The following is a 23408-nucleotide window of genomic DNA, read 5'->3' on the forward strand; positions in this document are numbered from 1 at the left end:
ATATGCATTAGCAAACCCCCCCTGACGGTTTGAAGGGACTGCTAAATCCTCAGAATATACTAGTCAACCGGTTGTAAAAGATACCTCTCACACAACAAGATACGAAGAAGGAAAACGAGATAGAGCAGCAAATGGGCAGGTCTGACAGAGGAAATGGAGGGAACACTTTTTTACAGTCGTGGATTGATATTCAAAGGGCGTCTAATGACTCCACGAGTTCTACATTTCGGATCAATTGCACTGGGAATGCCGGAATCACATGTGTTACAAATTCTATCCAACTGGGTTAAGTTTCATTGTTCTTGGAGTCAGTTGGATAAAGGACCTTTTCCGTTTGGCTGCGTCTCACCATTAACTAAATGCGATGACCATGGTAAAATTTCATTAAGCTGCGCAAAGATTTGTGTACCCACAGGTATCCCGCAAATCAACTACTCTGTACCATTGCACAGCCTAATTACCATCGACAAATATCAAATGTAGGGCTACCTTGTAAGAGAGTATTGTCGTTCCATGTTGGATTCCTACACGGATTACCTGGTAGAGACTACTGGATCGATGGCCGAGGTCTCAATTTTTGTGAGTTCAACCAATCCCCGATTCTCGAACTAGATTCACTCGAAAAATAAGCTGAAAAGTGTCGTTTGCTCTGGGCTATTATATGAACTGTCAGTCTCAAGGCATTTAGAAATAACTAGACAGTAGAAAGGCTAAATAAATGAAAGTGGGTGAACAACTAGCGCCAATTCATCTTCGAGCTCGTTTCTAAACATGGAATACACGCAGAATCATATTGGATTGATATTACTTCGAAGGTCAGGCTAGCAATCACGGGTTTGAAATTTATCTGAGGAACAATGATTGCGTAAGTTTTAAGCAGAGCCGAACGTTCACGATTTAAAGAAACGGTAATAAGGTACCATTTCCAGGTATCAAGCTTCTAAATTCCCTTGCTCCACCTTCAGCATCTTTGATAGCTTTTCACCCCATGTATCCTTGCCAGAATACATCTCCCACATCCATGTTTTTACCACCATCGTCTGCGTTTCATCCCAATACAGCTGTGATGTAATCACCAGCCTCCGATCCCTAAGGCCCAGCCCCGCATTTCCTGTCAAGAACAATAACAAAGTTCTTGTTCGTTCACTGTGGTATATTCGAAACATCCGCCTCGGCATTCATTTTACCTCCATAGGTGGCTGGATTTTCCAAATCTCCTGAAAAAGAGACTAAAGTCTGATTTCATGACTTTTATATGGAGAGGGTGATATCTATGTCTGTTAGTGTCAATTCTTGGATTTCCTTGATTTTATATGGGGCTGGATATAGAATTAGTTGATAAAAACTACTATGGCTGACGATATCTATAAATGGTCAACTTCCCAAAATGTCTTGACGGTATGAGTAGAAAAGCAATCATCGTTCTTATAAGCTATCAAAAAAAATAACGGAGTTAAATTTGTTTGAAGACGAGATTAGAAACTTTATGAAAGGCACCGGTGATAACCCCTATAGCAGCAAAATCCGTGGTTGACGAAACCATTATTTTGTTAAATACAATAAAAATTTTAATCTTTAATATTATATTGAAAAAATGAATTGTAAAGTATTAATATAATTAATTTATATATATATATAATTATAAAAATTTACTTGGGATACGATGACTCTCATCTGTATGTGGTGTATTCTACGAACCTTTGATTATACGATCAGAGAGCTAAGTAGATGTGACGATTGCATCATTTAGAATACTAAGGTGAAGAGCTAGAAGAGCTCTTCGGAAGGAAGTGGTAATATACAGGATTGTGGATCACGTGAGGACCTAGCCGATCCACTAATATGACAGGATCGTCACACTACCCCCCCCTTCTGAAAAGCTCGCCCTCGAGCGTACTAATAGTATTCTAAATACGGTTCTCCAATCCAACTATATTATGATCTATATTCTCTACTACCACTAATATCTGGTCCATAGTTCCAATACTAGTTCCAATGTTGCCTATAATATAATTCGTAGCGTCGTCGATCGCTTTGCGGAAGTACGCGTTTTGCGGTTTCATCGCTTTTGCGAGAGAGGCTTCGAAATCAATAGGAGGTTTCGAGAGTTGTTGAAAGATAAAATGAGCGAAAGAGAGGAGATCCGCTTGAAATGCATCTCTTGTCGGTGGTGCCGATGGAGCGGCGGAAGCGTTGGTGGAACGCGGATTGGCCTGGCAGATCAACTGAATAAGCTGCTTCATTGCGGCATCGATCGTGCGAGCGTATTGATGCTTCGAATCGATCAGTTCCTGCAGTTTGCGTGCTAGGTTCAGGATCTTCGGATCCATTGTCGATAGAGCAAGGAGACTCTAAGTGATGTGATAGTGAGGTATCAGCTCGTCGGTGGGTGAGGTCCGCGGGAGCGGAGCTAGGGAGAGGTCTTGATCGGAGGTCGTACGAATAGTCGTATCGGGGGAGCGGGCGTGGAAGGCAGTAGGCATTCGGCGAGCGGGCTAGCGATAGGAAGCTTCGCAGGAGCGATCAAGAGCTTAAAAAATTTATATGACCTTAGTATAATGTGACGATTGCATCATTTAGAATACTAAGGTGAAGAGCTAGAAGAGCTCTTCGGAAGGAAGTGGTAATATACAGGATTGTGGATCACGTGAGGACCTAGCCGATCCACTAATATGACAGGATCGTCACAGTAGAATCAGCTGGAACCGGATGGTGGTTGTATATTAATCAGAAGCTATATTGGAAATAAAGGTATATATAGTTAATCATTAAAGGGTAATTGTAAAAATGCTCGAAATAAAGGATATTAACAAAACAAAGATAAAAACTATTCAATAATAAAAGAAAGATAAGAATAGAATTAATATAAAATTATGCTTTTACAAATCTGTATGGGGAGCAAAGCTAGAATATATTGTGGTAAAGTATTTGTAAAACAAAACTAGCCCTTGAAATAATGGATAATGAAGTTTTTATAATATAATTGAGTTTGATTGAAGCTTGTATTAAAAGCAAAGCCGATATTCTTAATTTGATAAACGAAAATCAATAAAACACCTCTGGGGCACTAGTGTACAGAGTTTTCACAATTTAATAATATATATAATCTGTGGGTATATCAAATTGGATATTTACAAATAATAAAGGGAATAGTAGGAAGTATATAAAGGCTAGGATAGTGTCTACTGGGGCTGGCGAGAGTATATATGGAGTAAAAGAAGAAACGTTTTTAATACCTTATCTCCGAGTGCGTGGGAGCGGTATAACAATAAAGAAGCTCTGATATAGAAAGAATGCTTTTAGTAAGCTATACTTAATAATATTCGATTAGTATTATGACAATAAAGGATTTCAGGTAGAGATCAATCCTACAATATATATATACAATGTGTTTCTAGTACTCTACTTTCGACTATAAATTATATATTAGGGGAATAGATTTTACAAATAGAACTTTGATTAATGGATTGGAAATATTATAGAAAGACTACCTGACTAGAAGTCTGAAATAGCAAGCCTGCGAGATATAGTCGGCCTTGTTGTGTAGAAGAGATTCGACAAGATAATACGAAATGGCTACTAGCTGTAAGGTGTAGTATATAATAATAGTGACAGTGACACTATCTATATGGCTTGAGAGGACGGATGCGTGTGTTGGTCTATAATCGGATATTATAGGGCAGAGAGTATAATGGAGATATCAGATAGGCTTAAGGAATAAACAGGAATAAAGGCGTAAAGGAATGGTTTTGGTTCTGGCCGGAACTTCTGAAGGTAATTATGCAATAGATGGTTTAACGTAGTCAAAAGATTCTACAGAAGCCTAGTACTAGTGGCTTTATTACAAGTAAGCCGGGAAAGCGTCTATAGATGTAGCGAACCTATTTTGTATTATAATATATTCTAGAAAGTAGTTATAATATAATTCATTTCTGCAATGTGCGGGATGCCTAGGACCTTTCTGATCCGCGTATAGCAACTGCCCAGCAGCATTACGATCAGTCAATGGAAAACTGATCAGGCTTACCCACTGATAGGTAAGAGAAGTCAGGACTGCTAGTTGAAGAGAGATTCAGGAAGTATGTAAGGGAAAGGTATTTGTTTCAATACTAGTTAAATAACTTCAAATGGTTATCTCTAGACTCTCTATACTGGGGGTTTGTATTATTGCTTACGAGAATAAATGGCAATTGGTGGATCAATTATTCAAATAGGTTTGATTAGGGAAGGATCCCTTTAATAATCCGATTCATATTCCGGGCTGTAATTCTTTATATTATACTAATAAAGGGGTAAACTATAATATAGCAGTTATAACTGAAAAAGCCTTTTACCTTCCGATTCTAAAATGAGCGAGAGGAATGAGTCAAATACCAACAAAACCGCCATCACCCCTGTATAAGTCGCATAACTAATACGAATTCAATAGAGGAAAGAGAGCTCACGATTGTGTAAGCAAATGTGGGGCGTGGATACTCTAATTATATTATCCTTTTATAGATTACTGGAGAAATTGATATGGATATCATCTGTATTCAAAAACCCTGACTGTATGATAACTCGATAACCCAAAATCATATTGTATATAATCGATATTAGCTAATCGATATTTAAGGGGTAACTAATACTTTAAGTGTAGATTACAAATAATTATTTATATACGAAAAGAAGGCAATTTGAAGATTAGACAAATAAAATAGATCGGAAACAGGAATCTACTTTAGATCAATGTTAACGGGTATTCGATCCTCAATATCTATCGTACCCTACTTGATCTGTTAACAATAAAAATACATACTCAAACTAAAGATTGCTTTAGGAATTAATATAATTATCAAAAGTAATTTCAATGCTAAATATAATCTATAGAAAATCCAGAATAGCAATTATTAATCAAGATAACATGCTTATACAATAGACTATCAAATAGGGAATAAAGTATATCGGAACTCCTAATGCTCTTATATATACAAAGGAATATATTTTAGATCTGATCTTTTCCAATCTAACTATTACTACAATAATAATCGATGACAATCTGTACAGTAATTCTAATTATATTACTTAAGTCACTATTATCTCGAATAAAGGAATCTCTGAATATAAATAAATATATATCCGAATATACAATTTAGATTTATTTTGCTTAATAGATATAATAGCTAACTACTTAACAAACCTCCAGAACCCGAACCTTTGATTTATCTATAATATTGATAGACTGATCGTTAAACTCATAAGTACACTAAACGTCTCTATAATAGCTGTAGGGCAGAAAGGCTGTAAAACCTTATTAATTATTCCTATAGTAAACAAAAAAATATAACATCTTCAAGCTTTATTGCAACAATGATATTATAAATTACTTTAACAAAAAGCATCAATTTCATGATATATATATATGGACTCGATTCAATCTTACAATACCATGATACCGTCAATGTGCGGTCGTGAGCGACCTGTCGCGCCGCCGAGCGCGTCGGGTCGCGACCCAATCGCTCCAACGACGACGACGACGACCACATCGACAACTGAAGCGAGTGGAGATGGCGACACACGGTCTATCTACAAAGCAATAACCGATCAATTCTATAAGGAGGACGGAAAGCGACGAGTAAACCCTAAAGATCGCGAGCGCGATCGACGCGTGCATTAAAACCCTGAGCAAGACGGAACTGAGCCACGCCGACGCGCTGAGGTCTGCGTGCATCGATGGCATGATCAAGACTATAAGACAAGCCGGGCCTACACAGAGAACCCCTACACCAATCACAAGAGCAACCCCAGAGGGAACTGCTAAATCCTATACTGATGCGCTCAAGACTGGGGGGGCGCCTCAGGCACCGAAGGGCGCCAAGGCGAGCACGCCCAAAACGACGGAGACGATACAGGAGCGCGAACGACGGGAGCGAAACAGCCGCACGATCCTTATAAAGATGGGAAGTGGGCAACAGATGATCGCCAATAACCCCTTCGAACTGCGACTGAAGATTATAGAAGCAGTTCCTGGATTAAGGGCTCGAACTGATCCCCTCGCTCCATCGCAACAGGACGGGGTGGACCCTGGGATGCAAGACGCCAGAGGAATGCAAGAACCTCTTGCGAGACGAAAATCGCATACGGCTGATCACCGCGCTTGGTGCGGATGATGCTCAAGCCGCGGAGACCTGGTACAAACTATGTTGTGCCTCAGGTCCCTCACAACACGCTGGGCGCGCTCACAACACTCCCAGACACGATCATCCGAGAAGAGATCAAGGCGCAGGCAGGAGAGGAACCAATGCAATACAGAGTCTCTAAGTACGGGGTGAACCCTTTCACAGGGAGGGCCAACTGGATTGTTAGTTTCAAGAAGACAGTAAAACCATTCCGGCTATTTAATGTCAGTGAATACTCGAAGCCCCTTGACAGGTCGCGACGCCCTCAACCACAACAGCACTCCAACGGGTGCCAGCTATACTGTAACCCGTATGTGTGTTATCGCCCGGCTCGCTGCTCTAGGTGCAGCGAACTGACTGCTAAACACACCGACGGAAAGATCCATGAGCAATGCCAAAACGATGCTCAATGTGCGGGATGCCTAGGACCCTTCCGATCCGCGCACAGCAACTGCCCAGCGGCACCACGATCAGTCAATGGAAAACTGATCAGGCTCACCCACCGACAAGTGAGAGAAGTCAGGACCGCTGGCCGAAGGGAGACTCAGGAAACACGCAAGGGAAAGGCACCTGCTCCAACGCCAGCCAAACAGCCTCAAGTGGTCATCCCCAGACCCCCTGTACCGGGGGCCCGCATCACTGCCTACGAGAACGAATGGCAACTGGTGGACCGATCACCCAAACGGGCCCGATCAGGGGAGGGCCCCTCCAACAGTCCGATTCACACCCCGGGCCGTAACCCTCCGCGCCGTGCTAACAAAGGGGTAAACTATAATGTAGCAGCTATAGCTGAAAAAGCCTTCTCACCTCCCGACTCTGAAATGAGCGAGGGGAGTGAGTCAAACGCCGACGAAACCGCCACCAACCCCTGTATGAGTCGCACAACCAGTGCGAACTCAACAGGGGGAAGGGGGCTCACGATCGCGTGGGCGAATGTGGGGCGCGGACACTCCAATCATATTACCCTCCTACAGGTCGCTGGAGAGGCTGATATGGATATCATCTGTGTCCAAGAACCCCGACTGTACGATAACTCGGCAACCCAAAATCATGCCGCATATGACCGATACCAGCCGATCGACACCTGGGGAGCGGCTGATGGCCCTGAGCATGGGCCACGAGTGATCACCTACGTACGAAAAGGAGGCAACTTGAAGGTCAGACAAATGAGGCAGACCGGAAGCAGGGACCTACTTTGGATCAATGTTAACGGGTACTCGATCCTCAATGCCTACCGCGCCCCGCTTGATCCGCTGACAATAGAATACATACTCGGACTAGAGATCGCCCCAGGGACTGGTACGGTCATCGGAGGTGACTTCAATGCTAAGTATGATCTGTGGGAACCCGGAGTAGCAACTGCCAACCAAGGTGACACGCTTGCACAATGGGCTGCCGAACAGGGAATGGAGTATATCGGGACTCCTGGTGCCCCTACGCATGCGAGGGGACACGTTCTGGACCTGACCTTTTCCAACCTGATCACCGCTACGACGGTGATCGATAACGACCTGCACAGCGGCTCCGATCACGCCACTCAAGTCACTACCATCTCGGACAGAGGAACCTCTGAATACGAGCAAGCGCACATCCGGATACGCGATTCAGATTTACCCTGCCTGGCAGGCATAATGGCCAACCGCTTAGCGAACCTCCAGAACCCGGACCTCCGATCTACCTACGATGTCGACAGACTGATCGCCAGACTCACAAGCGCACTGAGCGCCTCTGTAGTAAGCTGTGGGGCAGAAAGGCCGCAAACCCTACCGATCATCCCCGTGGTGGACCGACGAGTGTAAGGAGGCACACCGAACATACACACAAGCCAGGAGAACTGGAACTGCTGACGGAATGGCAACTGCCCAGCAGGACCTACAGAGGGTCGTGCGAGCATCGAAACGAGCCTATTGGACTAAGCGCTTGGACGATGTACAGGACGATCAGGAACTATACAAAGTCATGAACTGGCACAAGCTGACCCCAGAAGCAGGCCTCAAGGCCCCTCCTCTGGTGATCGAAGGCCAGGAGATCACTGATACCAGGGAAAAAGCCGAAGCACTCTTTACAACGGTACTCGACCGCTTCAAAGCATCGGACGATCTACAGCACGACCCTCTACAGGAACAGGGCTGCCAGACGACCTTACCATGGAAAAGAACGATCACCGCGGAGGAAGTGGAAAAACATGTAATAGGAGTCAGGAGCACGTCACCCGGAGTCGATCGGGCAACCGTTCGCCTCCTCAAGGCGTGCTGGCCTAGCACGAAGAGTGTAATACATGAGATTTTCGCGGCCTGCCTCAGGCTCAGCTACTACCCTAACGAGTGGAAACTCGCTGAAGTAGTCATGCTGCCCAAGGTTGGTAAGAAGGACAGGACGTCCCCGAGATCGTGGAGGCCGATTGCGTTGATATCGTGTATTGGAAAAGGACTAGAAAGGTACATCGCCAGTCAAATTGCATGGACGGCCATGAGATACAACGTTATCAGCCCTCAGCATTGCGGAGCGCTGCCGAAAAGAGCCGGTATTGATCTCACAGCTGCCTTCACTCATGATGCTGAGCTTGCTTTAGCAGCTGGCAAAGTGGTCACACTAGTAACAATGGATGTACAAGGCGCCTATGATGCACTCCTTAAAAGACGGCTCCTACAACGTATGAAGAAGCAGGGTTGGCCTATGGCGCTCTTGCGACTCGTTGATTCATTCCTGACTGGGAGACGTGTGCGTGTAAGGCTTGAGGGGATCACAACACAGGATTTCCCGGTCGCATGCGGTACCCCCCAGGGATCGCCACTCTCCCCTATCCTGTATACCCTCTATCTTGCTGAGCTTCTCAATCAAGATAGAGCACAGCGCTTCGGATATGCTGACGATATAGCTATATATCACACATCTAAGGACCTATCCACGAATACACGTATGCTCCGCCGAACCGTTCGACGCATCCTACGATGGGGAGATCAGAATAAGGTCTTTTTCGCTCCGGAAAGTTTGAGCTACTTCACATATCGAGGAAGCATGAAATTGCAAACCCGGCTATGAGGATAAGTCGGGACCTAGTCATCACGCCGACCCCTCTAGGGCTCACCAACGGAGCACAACCGACCTTACGCTGGCTTGGCGTCTTTTTTGATCGGCGCCTAACGTTCCTACAGCATGTCAAAACGCGCACCGCGAAAGCTATGCGTGTTGCATCCCACATCCGATCAATAGCTCATACAGCCCACGGACCATCTGCAGCCTGCTTGCGAAAAGCGATCATTACCTGTGTACTCCCTGTCGCCCTCTTCGGCTCCGAAGTATGGTTCGATGGGCTATACAAACAACGCCCAAATGCAGGCCATGTTCCGGTCGGCACCGGGATCAAGAAACACGTCGACCTAGTCAGCAAGACGATTCACAGTGCGGCACGGGGAGCTTTACCCGTCTACAAGACGACCCCGACGACCGCACTCCTCGTAGAAGCTGGTCTCCCAGCTGGAATTGTTGCACTAGAGCAAGCCAGACTGAGGTTCGCGTTTCGGCTTCAGACAGTGGATGCACAACACCTACTTGTAAACCGATTGAAGCTGTGCATCAGGAAGAGAGGACGAGGCACAGGTACTCTGAAAGGTCCCAATACAAAACTGCAAAGAATGGGACGGGCGATCCCTGCCACCGAGCGCCCCAGACTCTTACGGCCTCACTTCTCTCCCGAGTGCCGCACCGATCCAACGAATGGTATGGACAAAGAGGACGCCGCGAAAGCATTCAAGGAATGGTGGGACTTAATCCCCCAAGAAGACTACTCTGTGTTTTCAGACGGGTCTGAACAATACGACGAACACGGTCACCGCGTGGGGTACGGCTTTGCAATCTACCGCGGCAAGCAACAGATCGATAGCGGCTACGGCCGTGTACGCGAACAGTCGCATGTTTTTGACGCTGAGGCGATCGGCGCGTGGCGGGGACTAGAACGCCTCCTGAGCATCATTGATCGCCCCTACCAGGGACGAATATGGTTATGCATTGATAGCACCTCAGTAATCTGGGGAATGCGAGGAAGCGCCGCTGCCTCCTCTCAATGGGCATACCACAAGTGCCATCAAGCGATGCAACACTACAATATTGTAATCAAGTGGTCCCCTGGGCATACTGAGATTGAGGGCAACGAGGCAGCCGATCGCCTCGCTGATCAGGGCACGGCTGGGCCGCTTGACCCTGGCCCATCCTGCCTCCCCACAGTCAGCAGCTCCCGCTCTGTCCTACGTGCCAAATGTCGGCGCTCCGAGAGCAGATGGTGGAAGGAAAAAAGGGGCCTGATCTCCGAAACGTACAATGCATGGAAACCGGTATATGATACCTCGGAGCCGGAAAGCCTCAAGCTCCCTCGCGGGGTACTACACAGACTCATAGCGATGCGGACCGGACACGGTGACTTTGCAGCCTATCACATCAGATTCAATCATGAAAATAGCACGAACACCTGTACATGCGGGATTGAGAAAAGCCCACTGCATTTCTTTCAATGTTCAATCAATAATCAGACGCGCGGCGACTGGCCGCTTGCACCAAATCGACTTCGATCCGAATGGGACGCGATAGCATATGTCAACCGCGTCCTGCGAACACAATATAGCTTTACTGACCTTCTCGCTAGATCCAGATTCTATACTAGGATATGCTCAAACTACGCGAAACTACGCGAATTCCAACCTGCTCCAATACCCCGAGGATGAGCTCTCCACCCCAATCAACCTAAGACCCGCACCGAACAGCCATAAGCGCTCCGAGCGCTCTCCCGATCGACAGCGATCGACCTGATCATCCGCCGACACCCGGATGGCATACGAAACAAGGCCCTCTGAAACAGGACCACAAACCCTTAGACAGAACAGCCGCAGGATCGCCATGAGCGGTACTGAGCGGGGGAATACCAGAGGCAACAAGCCCCTGATTAGCTAACATTACACTACTATGAGCGGCTGGAACGCTAGCGGCCCGTAGGCCCGCTCCTTAGTACGTCTAGAATACCCCTTGGGAGGTCAGATATTAGACGTTAATCACTATAAATAAATAAATAAATATTCCTATAGTAAATCGATAAGTATAAGAAGATATATTGAATATATATATAAACCAGGAGAATTGAAATTATTAATAGAATGATAACTGTTTAGTAGAATCTATAGAGGATTGTGTAAGTATTGAAATAAGCCTATTAGATTAAATACTTGAATAATATATAGGATAATCAGGAATTATATAAAGTTATAAATTGGTATAAACTGATCCTAGAAGCAGACCTTAAGGCTTCTCCTTTGATAATCGAAGACTAGAAGATTACTAATATTAAAGAAAAAGCCGAAGCACTCTTTATAACGATATTCAATTACTTCAAAGTATTAAACGATTTATAATATAATTCTTTATAGAAATAAGACTATCAGATAATCTTACCATAAAAAAGAATAATTATTATGAAGAAAATAGAAAAATATATAATAAGAGTCAGAAGTATATTATTCGAAATCAATTAGGCAACTATTCACTTTTTTAAGGTATATTGATCTAATACGAAAAGTATAATATATAAGATTTTCGCGATTTGCCTTAAACTCAGCTATTATTCTAATAAATGGAAACTCACTGAAATAGTTATATTATTTAAGGTTGATAAGAAGAATAAAATATCCCTGAGATTATAGAGGCTTGATTATATTAATATTGTATATTGGAAAAGGATTAGAAAGGTATATTGTTAATCAAATTGCATGAATAGTCATGAGATATAATATTATTAGCTTTTAGTATTACAGAATATTATTGAAAAGAGCTGGTATTGATCTTATAGCTGTCTTTACTCATAATATCAAGCTTGCTTTAGTAGTTAGTAAAGTGATTATATTAATAATAATAGATATATAAGATATTTATAATATATTCCTTAAAAGACAGCTTTTATAATATATAAAGAAGCAGGGTTAATTTATAATATTCTTATAACTTATTAATTCATTTCTGATTAAGAGATATATGTATATAAGGCTTGAGGAAATTACAATATAGGATTTCCTGATTATATATAGTATCTCTTAGAGATTGCTATTCTTCTTTATTCTGTATATCCTTTATTTTGCTAAGCTTCTTAATCAAGATAGAATATAGTGTTTCGGATATATTAACAATATAGCTATATATCATATGTCTAAGAATCTATTCATAAATATATATATACTCTATTGAATCATTCAATATATTCTATAATGAGGAGATCAGAATAAAATCTTTTTCACTTCAGAAAAGTTTGAACTATTTTATATATCGAGGAAATATAAAATTGCAAATCTGGCTATGAGAATAAATCAGAATTTAATCATTATATTAATCCCTTTAGAACTCATTAATAGAGTATAATCGATCTTATACTGGCTTAATGTCTTTTTTGATCAATATCTAATATTCCTATAATATATCAAAATGTATATCGCGAAAGCTATATATATTATATCCCATATCCAATTAATAGTTTATATAGCTTATGGACTATCTACAGTCTATCTGCGAAAAGCGATTATTACCTATATACTCCCTATTGCTCTCTTTAGCTTCGAAGTATGATTTGATGAGCTATACAAATAATATCCAAATACAGGTTGTATTCCGATCAGTATTGGGATCAAGAAATATATCGATCTAGTTAGCAAAACAATTTATAATATAGTATAGGGAGCTTTACCCGTTTATAAGACAATCCTGATAATTATATTCCTTATAAAAATTAATCTCCTAGTTGGAATTATTGTATTAAAGCAAGCAAAATTAAGATTTGTATTTTAATTTCAGATAATGAATATATAATATTTATTTGTAAATCAATTAAAGCTATATATCAGAAAAAGAGAATAAGGTATAGGTACTCTGAAAGGTTCCAATACAAAACTGTAAAGAATGGGATAAGCGATCTCTGTTACCAAACGCTTCAGACTTTTATAACCTCACTTCTCTCCCGAGTATTGCACCGATTCAATAAATGATATAGATAAAGAGGATGTTGCAAAAGTATTTAAGAAATAATGGGATTTAATCTTCTAAGAAGATTATTCTGTATTTTTAGATAGATCTGAATAATATAATAAACACAGTTATTGTATGGGGTATGGCTTTGTAATTTATTGTAATAAGTAATAGATCAATAGCGGCTATAGCTATATATATAAACAATCATATGTTTTTGATACTGAGGTAATTGGTGTATAATAAAAACTAGAATGCCTTTTGAGTATTATTGATCGCTTTTATCAGGGATAAATATGGTTATATATTAATAGCATTTCAGTAATCTGGGGAATACGAGGAAACGTTATTGTTTTCTTTCAATAGGCATATTATAAGTATTATTAAGTAATATAATACTATAATATTGTAATCAAATAGTTCTCTGGGCATATTAAGATTAAGGGTAATGAGACAGTTGATCGTTTTGCTGATTAGAGTATGGCTGGGTTGCTTGACCCTAGCTCATTCTGCCTTTCTATAGTCAGTAGCTCCTGTTCTGTTCTATATATTAAATATCGGTATTTTAAGAGTAGATAATGAAAGGAAAAAAGAGGTCTAATCTTCGAAATGTATAATATATAGAAACCAGTATATAATATCTCAAAGTCGGAAAGCCTCAAGCTTTCTTATGGGGTACTATATAAACTTATATAATATGGATTAGATATAATGACTTTGCAGCCTATTATATCAGATTCAATCACAAAAATAGTACAAATATCTATATATATAGGATTGAGAAAAATCTATTATATTTCTTTTAATGTTTAATCAATAATCAAATGTATAGTAATTAATTATTTATATTAAATCGACTTCAATCCGAATAGGATGTAATAGCATATATCAACTATATCCTGTAAATACAATATAACTTTATTGACTTTCTTACTAAATCCGAATTCTATATTAAAATATACTCAAACTATATAAAACTATACAAATTCCAATCTACTTCAATACCCGAAGAATAAGCTTTTCATTTTAATCAACCTAAGATTCGCACTAACTAGCCATAAACGTTCTAAGTGTTCTCCCGATCGATAGCAATCGATCTAATTATTCACTAATATCTGGATGGTATATGAAACAAGGCTTTCTAAAACAAAACCACAAATCTTTAGACAGAATAGTTATAGGATTGCTATAAGCGATATTGAGCAGGGGAATACTAGAGACAACAAGTCTCTAATTAGCTAACATTATATTATTATGAGCGGTTGGAACGCTAGCGGCCTGTAGGTCTGCTCCTTAGTATGTTTAGAATACTCCTTGGGAGGTTAGATATTAGACGTTAATTACTATAAATAAATAAATAAATAAATAAATAAATAAAAATTTACTTTAAGAGGATTTAGAGAAATCTTCGAAATTTATTAATTTTTCGAAATTTCTTGATTTTCGAAAGTTTTAGCTTAAGGTTATTTGCAAGTAAAAAAGTTTACTTGTATTGAAATCAATTGATAATCGATCTCAAAATATAATTATATACATTAGAATTGATTAGTATTTTTGTTTAAATAATATATTCTGTATTATATAATATAATGATAAAGTTTTTGATTAAAGAATAAATCGAAAGTGAATAGCAATGTATGGAACCTTCTCTCCTTTAAATTTTCGACTAATACTTTTTAGCTTTTTTGTTTGTTCCCTTCCTCCTTCTAGCTTTTATATTCACTTCCCTTCTTCTCCTAACTCCTCCGCTCGTTTTCCTCTTCCTTTTAGCTCCTGCGCTTACTCCCCTTCCATCTACCTTTCCTAAAATTATAAAAGTCCTTCACCTAAAGGATCTTTTTTTCTTTTTTTTCTATTAAAATGTTAATAATAAACGAATCCCAATTTTGACTGATTATATTTATTAATGATGAAATATATAATTTATTAGTAATAAAAGAAGTTTCAATTCAATAATATATATATCAAATATTTATATAGGAATTTATACTAATATTTTATTCGTATATATTATTATTATTATTATTATTAGTAATTTTCAACCAAGCCGTATAGACGAGCCTCCCAGAGGGCATTACAATTGGGCTAACTGCGGGATAATCTTCTAATTTACATAATCCCCCTTTCCTAAAAATAAAATCTCAATACCCTCAGAAGCCTCCCAAACGATAGCTAGCGCACTTACACCTTTGTCTCCGATCCTCTGAGCGCCTCCGTACACACTTTCCGATCTCCTATATAATATTTGTTTGAAAGCTGCTTTATCCTATAAAGATAGCTTTTATATACATTCTATTGCAACATAATATGCCACATGCTATTCATATATAATATTAAGAAAAAACACAAAAAAAATAAGCATTCTGAAAACTTAAAATATAGTTATAGAATCATTATAGAATTGTGAATATAGTCTTATAATATTTCTATAAAATTTTTCTAATTAAAACAAATCCAATTGGGTATATTATTATTATTAGAAATCCAATAATTATTTTTATAGGAATTCTTCGAGATTATAGTAATATTTGGAATATAAGAACTGAAATTTTTATCGTATAGAACAATAACATATCACGATAAAGGGGAAAGATTGAATAATAATAATATAAGTATAAAAATATATATATCTTCTTATTTATTATTAAAACTAATCTCTTCTCGTAGAGAAGAGATAGGATTATATACTAGGTGATCTTTGGGTATCGATTATAGGAGCGGTGATTGGTTCTATAGCTGATCTGATTATTGTTGTTTCGCTTTGGAGTATTCTATATAATGAATACTTGATTATTATATAATCTAATCTATATGATTTACAATATCATTTCTGTTATATACCCCCTAGATTGTAATGATTTACATAAATAAACAAAGGAAATTAGTGTAATTGCGTTTTGTTGGAGCTTCAATATAATTTAGATTATATAATAAAATCATTTTATTCTTATTATAATAGGGCTTTGATATCCATTCCCTATATAATTGGTATGAGAATATAATACAAAGGAAATTTTGATGTATTTCTAGTTATCAATAAGTTGTTTGATTTAGGTATTATAAAATAATATCTTTTATTTTCTATTATATTACCTGAAAATTTTCAAAGAATTATAGGTAAATACTTTCTTGAAGTCTTATTTTATTATATATATTTACTGATCTATCATTATAAATAGAGAATACAGGTTTTGATCCTCATATTTATAGATATATATTATAATATCAGTATTATTATCCAGATAGAGTAATTGAATTGATAATTATAACAATAATAGTATTAGATTACTAAAGATATTTAGAAGATCCAGGCAATCTTTAATCAAGTAATCTTATTTATATATAGAATAGATATAATCTATAATATATATTCTTTCCTTTAAACTCTTTTTTCTTTAGATATTATTGAAAGGTATGGTTCACGTGATTATGGAGCAGGGGGAGCTAGCCCCAATTAGTATTAGTAAGAGCTCTGTCCTATACAGAGCTCTTCCTCTCGGAAGTGGAAGAATATACTTAGTATACTAGTCCTCCTAATGCTATCACTTTCTATTCTATGCTTTCCATCTTATTCCCTGTAAAGAGTCATACTTAAAATAGGTTATAAGCCCGGATTCGCACCTGGGTTAGAAACTATTAGCAGAAAGGAATGCGTAAAGGCATAAGAGAAAAGGCAGAGGTCTATACAATCAAGAGAGAGGCAGAGACCCACACAACAAAGAGAATAAATCGCAAAGGCATAAGAGAAAGGTAAAGGCCTAAATCAAATTGAAAGAATTATAATAAAAGCTCCTCATTAATACAAAATCGAAATCCCCGAAAAAAATATATTTATTCTATATAAAAACTCAAACCACACTAAAAAAAAAGCAAATAAATATCTTTATATTGTAATATACCAAAACCAAGACTAACAATAACACCCGTAATCATAAAAAACGATTCCGATAGTAAACAGCCAAAAATCCCAATATTAGATAGAAAGAACTGGTGCTATTAGTTTAAGATGATAAAGCTGTATTTGTAAAGAAAAGATAGGGTTATACTATTACAAACAATATAGCTACATACAAAACACTCCATATAGATTCTATTGAATTGATGGATGCGGTATATAAGATGGAGAAGGCTTAAGCTAATATAGAGCTTTTCGTTGTTTAGTATATCAGTGATGTAAATAATGAATTTATTGAAAATGCTAGCAAGTTCAATAACAAATAGACTAAACTGAAGATAAAGTACAAACATATCACCTCTCAAGAATTATAAAATAAGTTTATACAATTGATAATATAGAAGTTGAAAAAGAGTGCTATAGTCGAAAAAGGCTGGGGCGAGATATACTTTATTCGAAAAGAAATAGTTGAAGTAGAGATAGTATAAAAAGATTTGTTGACTGAGGATATCATTTTAGAATTCTTTATTCAAGGATTACTGGAATGTTTCGATATTATTATCAAAGCAATTAATATTCAAAACCTTGATTTTATAATCAAATTTGAAAAGATCCGAACTATAAACGAAATAGCTGTCTTCAGAAATACTATCTTAATAAATAAGGATAAAAATATAAGTATAATAATAATTATACAAAACCATCAAGATTGTGAACAATACGATAAAAACTGTTACCAAAGTTTTGAAAAAAGACCCTATAATTCAAATAAAGAAAAAGAATACTTTTATTATAATAAATCAAATTATATTGTATAAGATTATTTATATAAAGAAGGTATCCAAGTTTATATCAAAAACAATCTGATTAAGAAGTTATTATTCCTATTGAGATATCAAGCAAGCTCAAATTGGAGAAGCTGTGAATCTTCCCCTAGCAATTTAATCTTCTACCCTGTATGCGATTGTAGTTACATTGTAGTTGAGATCTCGAATAAAAAAGAGCCTTATCACTATCCAAGTGAATCTATATATATATCCTTCCATAACAATACCAGAAAATAGATTATAGATACCGACTGTTCGTTATATATGACTAACTAATCCCACCTTCTATCTAACTTAAAACCACTTTTCAGGCTAAGACAGATAAAGATTGAAAAGGGAGAATTGATTACGAGAGAGTATGGAACGGTAGAAATAAAATGGAATGGAAAGGTATATAAATTAAAGATATTATATATTCCAAAACTAAAACAAACTTATTATCTATAAAATCATTTTGTAGGGAATTTAATGCTAAAAAAGCCTTTAATAACAAAAAGATATATTTTCATAAAAACAGAAAAGTCCTATTATCTACAAACAATTTTTATAGAATTTATATAATTGCTAATACCGTTACCAATAATTTTGATATTACACTTCCAGCTATAAAAGAGGATAAGAAAGTTCTATTAGAAATTAAGGATATTATTTATAATAAAAATAAGATAGACAAGGCAGATATTCAATAACAAAACTACCTAAATTAATATTGGCTATAATATTATCGCTTCGAACATATATTTATTTATTTATTTATTTATAGTGATTAACATCTAATATCTGACCTCCCAAGAGGTATTCTAGACATACTAAAAAGCGGGCCTACAGGCCGCTAGCGTTCCAGCCACTTATAGTAATATAATGTTAACTAATCAGAGACTTATTGTTTTTAATATTCCCCTACTCAATACTGCTTATAACAATCCTATAGCTGTTTTGTCTAAAGATTTGTGATCCTGTTTCAAAGAGCCTTATTTTGTATACCATCCAAATGTCGGTAAATGATTAGATTGATTGTTATCGATTGGGAGAGTGCTCGGAGCGCTTATAACTATTCAGTACGGGTCTTAGATTGATTAGGATGGAGAACTTATCCTTAGGGTATTAGAGTAGATTGGAATTTGTATAGTTTTATATAATTTGAGTATATCCTAATATAGAATTTAGATTTAGTAAAAAGATTAATAAAACTATATTGTATTTATAGAATACAGTTGATATATACTATTACATCCTATTCGGATCAAAGTTGATTTAATGTAAGCAGCTAGTCGCTATATATCTAATTATTAATTGAATATTAAAAGAAATATAATGAGCTTTTCTCAATCCTATATATACAAATATTTGTATTATTTTTATAATTAAATCTAATATAATAGATTGCAAAGTCACTATATCTAATCCATATCGCTATAAATCTATATAATATCCTGCAAAAAGCTTAAAGCTTTTCAGCTTCGAGATATTATATACCGATTTCCATATATTATATATTTCAAAGATCAGGTCTCTTTTTTCCTTCTATTATTTATTCTCGGAACGCCGATATTTGATATATAGAACAAAACAGAAGCTATTGATTATAGAGAGGCAGAATAAGCTAGAATCAAGTGATCCAGCCGTGCCCTAATCAGTAAAGCGATTAGCTATCTTATTGCCCTTAATCTTAATATACCCAAAGAACCATTTGATTATAATATTGTAATATTATATTACTTAATAACATTTATAATATACTTATTGAGAGAAGACAGTAGTGCTTTTTTATATTCCCTAGATTACTAAAATACTATCAATATATAACCATATTCGTTCCTGATAGAGACAATCAATAATACTTAAAAGGCATTCTAGTTCTCACTATATGCCAATCGCCTTAATATCAAAAATATATGATTGTTTATATATATAACTATAACTACTATTGATCTATTACTTGCCATAATAGATTACAAAGCCATACCCCATATAATAACTATATTCGTCATATTATTCAGATTTATCTGAAAACACAAAATAATCTTTTTAAAGAATTAAGTCCTATTATTTCTTGAATACTTTTATAGCATCCTTTTTGTTCATATTATTTATTAAATCGATATAACACTCAGAAGAGAAATAAGGCTATAAGAGTCTAGAGCACTTGATAACAGAAATCGTTCATTCTATTCTTTATAGTTTTATATTGGAACCTTTTAGAATACCTATACCTTATTCTTTTTTTTAATATATAGCTTCAATCAATTTACAAATAAATATTATATATCTACTATCTGAAGTCGAAATGCGAATCTCAATCTGGCTTGCTCTAATATAACAATTCCAGTTAGAAGACTAGTTTTTATAAAAAATGCGATCATTAGGGTTGTTTTGTAGATAAATAAAGCTTCCTATATTGTATTGTAAATCATCTTGCTAACTAAATCGATATATTTCTTGATCCCAATATTAATTAAAACATAACCTGCATTTGGGCATTATTTGTATAGCCCATCGAATCATATTTTAAAGCTGAAGAGGGTGATAGGGAATATATAAATAATAATCGCTTTTTGCAAGCAGATTACAAATAATCCATAGGCTATATAAACTATTAATTGGATATAGGATACAATATATATAGCTTTCGCGATATACATTTTGATATATTATAGAAATATTAGATATTAATTAAAAAAGATATTAAGCCAATATAAGGTCGATTATATTCCATTAATAAGCCTTAAAGGGATCGGTATAATAATTAGATTCCAACTTATCCTTATAGCCGAATTTGTAATTTCATATTTTCTTGATATATAAAGTAACTCAAACTTTTCTAAAACAAAAAAGACCTTATTCTGATCTCCTTATTGTAGGATGTATCAAATAGTTTAGTAAAGTATATATATATTCATAAATAGATTCTTAGATATATAATATATAACTATATTATTAATATATTCAAAGTGCTGTACTCTATCTTGATTGAGAAGCTCAGTAAGGTAGAGAATATACAGAATAGGAGAAAGTAGTGATCTTTAGAGGGTACTATATACAATCGGGAAATCCTGTATTGTAATTCCCTTAAGCCTTATATATATATATCTTTCAGTCAGAAATGAATCAATAAGTTGTAAGAGTGCTATAAGCTAATCCTGCTTCTTTATATATTGTAGAAGCTGTTTTTTTAAGGAATATATTATAAATGCTTTATATATCCATTATTATTAATATAATCATTTTGTTAGTTATTAAAACAAGCTTAACATTATGAGTAAAGACAGCTATGAAATCAATACCAGCTCTTTTCAGTAGCACTCTGTAATACTAAGGGCTAATAACATTATATCTTATAGCTATTTATATAATTTGACTGGTAATATATCTTTCTAGTCCTTTTCCAATATACAATATCAATGCAATTAGCCTTCACAATCTCAGGGATATTCTGTCCTTCTTATCAACCTTGGACAGTATGATTACTTCAGCGAGTTTCCATTTGTTAGGGTAGTAGTTGAGCTTGAGGCAGACTGCGAAAATCTTATATATTATATTCTTTGTATTAGGCCAGTATACCTTAAGAAAGCGAACAGTTACCCGATCGATTCTAAGTGATGTACTCCTGACTCCTATTATATGTTTTTCTATTTTCTCTGTAGTAATTGTTCTTTTTTATAATAAAGTTATCTAATAGCTCTGTTCCTGTAGAGAGTTGTACTGTAGATTGTTTGATACTTTAAAGTAATCAAATATCGTTATAAAGAATGCTTCAGCTTTTTCCCTAATATCAATAATCTTCTGGCCTTCGATTATTAGAAAAGAGGTTTTGAGATCTGCTTTTAGGGTTAGTTTGTATTAGTTTATAACTTTATATAGTTCCTGATTGTTCTATATATTATTCAAACACTTAGTCCAATAGGCTTGTTTCGATATTCGCACAACCCTTTATAGATTCTATCGAACAATTGTTATTCTGTTAGCAGTTTTAGTTCTTCTGGTTTATATATATATTTGATATACTTTCTTATATTTATTAATTCATTATAAAAATAATTAATAGGATTTATAACCTTTTTGTTCTATAACTATTATAAAAATGCTCAGTGTACTTATAAGTCTGGTGATCAGTCTATCAATATTATAGATAGACCAGAGATTCGGGTTCTGAAAGTTCGCTAAGTGGTTGATTATTATATCTGTTAGATAAAATAAATCCAAATTGTATATCCGGATATATACTTATTCGTATTCAGAGAATCCTTTATTCGAGATAGTAGTGACTTGAGTAATATGATTGGAATTATTATATAGATTGTTATTAATCATTATTGTAGTGATAGTTAGATTGAAAAAGGTTAGATCTAAAATATATCCTTTTGTATATATAGAGGCACTAGGAGTCCCGATATATTCCATTTCCTATTCAGTAGCTTATTATATAAGTATATTACCTTGATTAATAATTACTATTCCAGGTTCCTATAAATTATACTTAGTATTGAAGTTACCTTTAATAATTATACTAGTTCCTGGGGCGATTTTTTAGTCCAAATATATATTCTATTATCAATAGATCAAGTGGGGTACAATAGATATTAAAGATTGAGTACCTATTAATATTGATTTAAAATAGGTTCCTATTTCCGGTTTGTTTTATTTATCTAATCTTCAAATTGCCTTTTTTTTGTATATAAGTGATTATTCGAGGCCTATACTCAAAACTATCAGCCGCCCCCCTAGATGTTAATCGGCTGGTATCAGTTATATGCAGTATGATTTTGGATTGCCAAGTTATTATATAGTCGGAGTTTTTGGATACAAATGATATCCATATCAGCCTCTTCAATAACCTATAGAAAAATAATATAATTAAAGTGTCCGCATCCCATATTCGTTTATATAATTATAAGCCCCCCTTTCCCCTATTGAGTTTGTATTGATTATACAACTTATATAGAAGTAATAGCAGCTTTGTTAATATTTGATTTATTCCTTTTATTTATTTTAGAGTCAGGAGGTAAGAAGGCTTTTTCAGTTATAACTATTATATTATAGTTTATCCTTTTATTAATATAATATGGAGGGTTATAGCCCGGAGTGTAAATCAGATTATTGAAGGGGCTTTTCTCTGATTGGATCTGTTTAAATGATCAATCCATCAGTTACCATTTATTCTCGTAGGCAGTAATACGGATCCTTGGTATAGGGGGTTTAGGGATAACTATTTGAGGCTATTTGGCTGGTATTAAAGTAGATATCTTTCCCTTGTATACTTCCTGAGTTTCCCTTCAATTAGTAGTCCTGACTTTTCTCATTTATCGATAAATAAGCCTAATCAGTTTTTCCATTAATTAATTGTAATACTGCTGAACATTGTTGTATACGGATCGAAAGGGTTTTAGGTATCCTGTATATTGAATATCGTTTTGGTATTACTCATGGATCTTTTTGTTGATGTATTTAGTAATCAATTCGCTATATCTAGAGTAATAAGCTAGGTAATAATATATATACGGGTTACAATATAGCTGATATCTATTAGAATAC

The 23408-nt window shown here is 36.1% G+C and overlaps 1 protein-coding gene across 1 annotated transcript; it reads right to left on the bottom strand.

Moving 5' to 3' along the window:
* Positions 1-1907: 1907 nt before the first annotated feature.
* Positions 1908-2330, bottom strand: EAF02_003287 (uncharacterized protein; the record flags this gene model as incomplete). Its single annotated transcript, XM_038899335.1, has 1 exon — positions 1908-2330. One exon carries the CDS (start codon positions 2328-2330, stop codon positions 1908-1910), a length of 423 nt encoding a protein of 140 aa, XP_038761623.1.
* Positions 2331-23408: the final 21078 nt, after the last annotated feature.

Source organism: Botrytis sinoallii, assembly GCF_014898435.1.
Source record: "Botrytis sinoallii strain Bc 23 chromosome Unknown BSIN_004, whole genome shotgun sequence".
Lineage (NCBI taxonomy): Eukaryota > Fungi > Ascomycota > Leotiomycetes > Helotiales > Sclerotiniaceae > Botrytis > Botrytis sinoallii.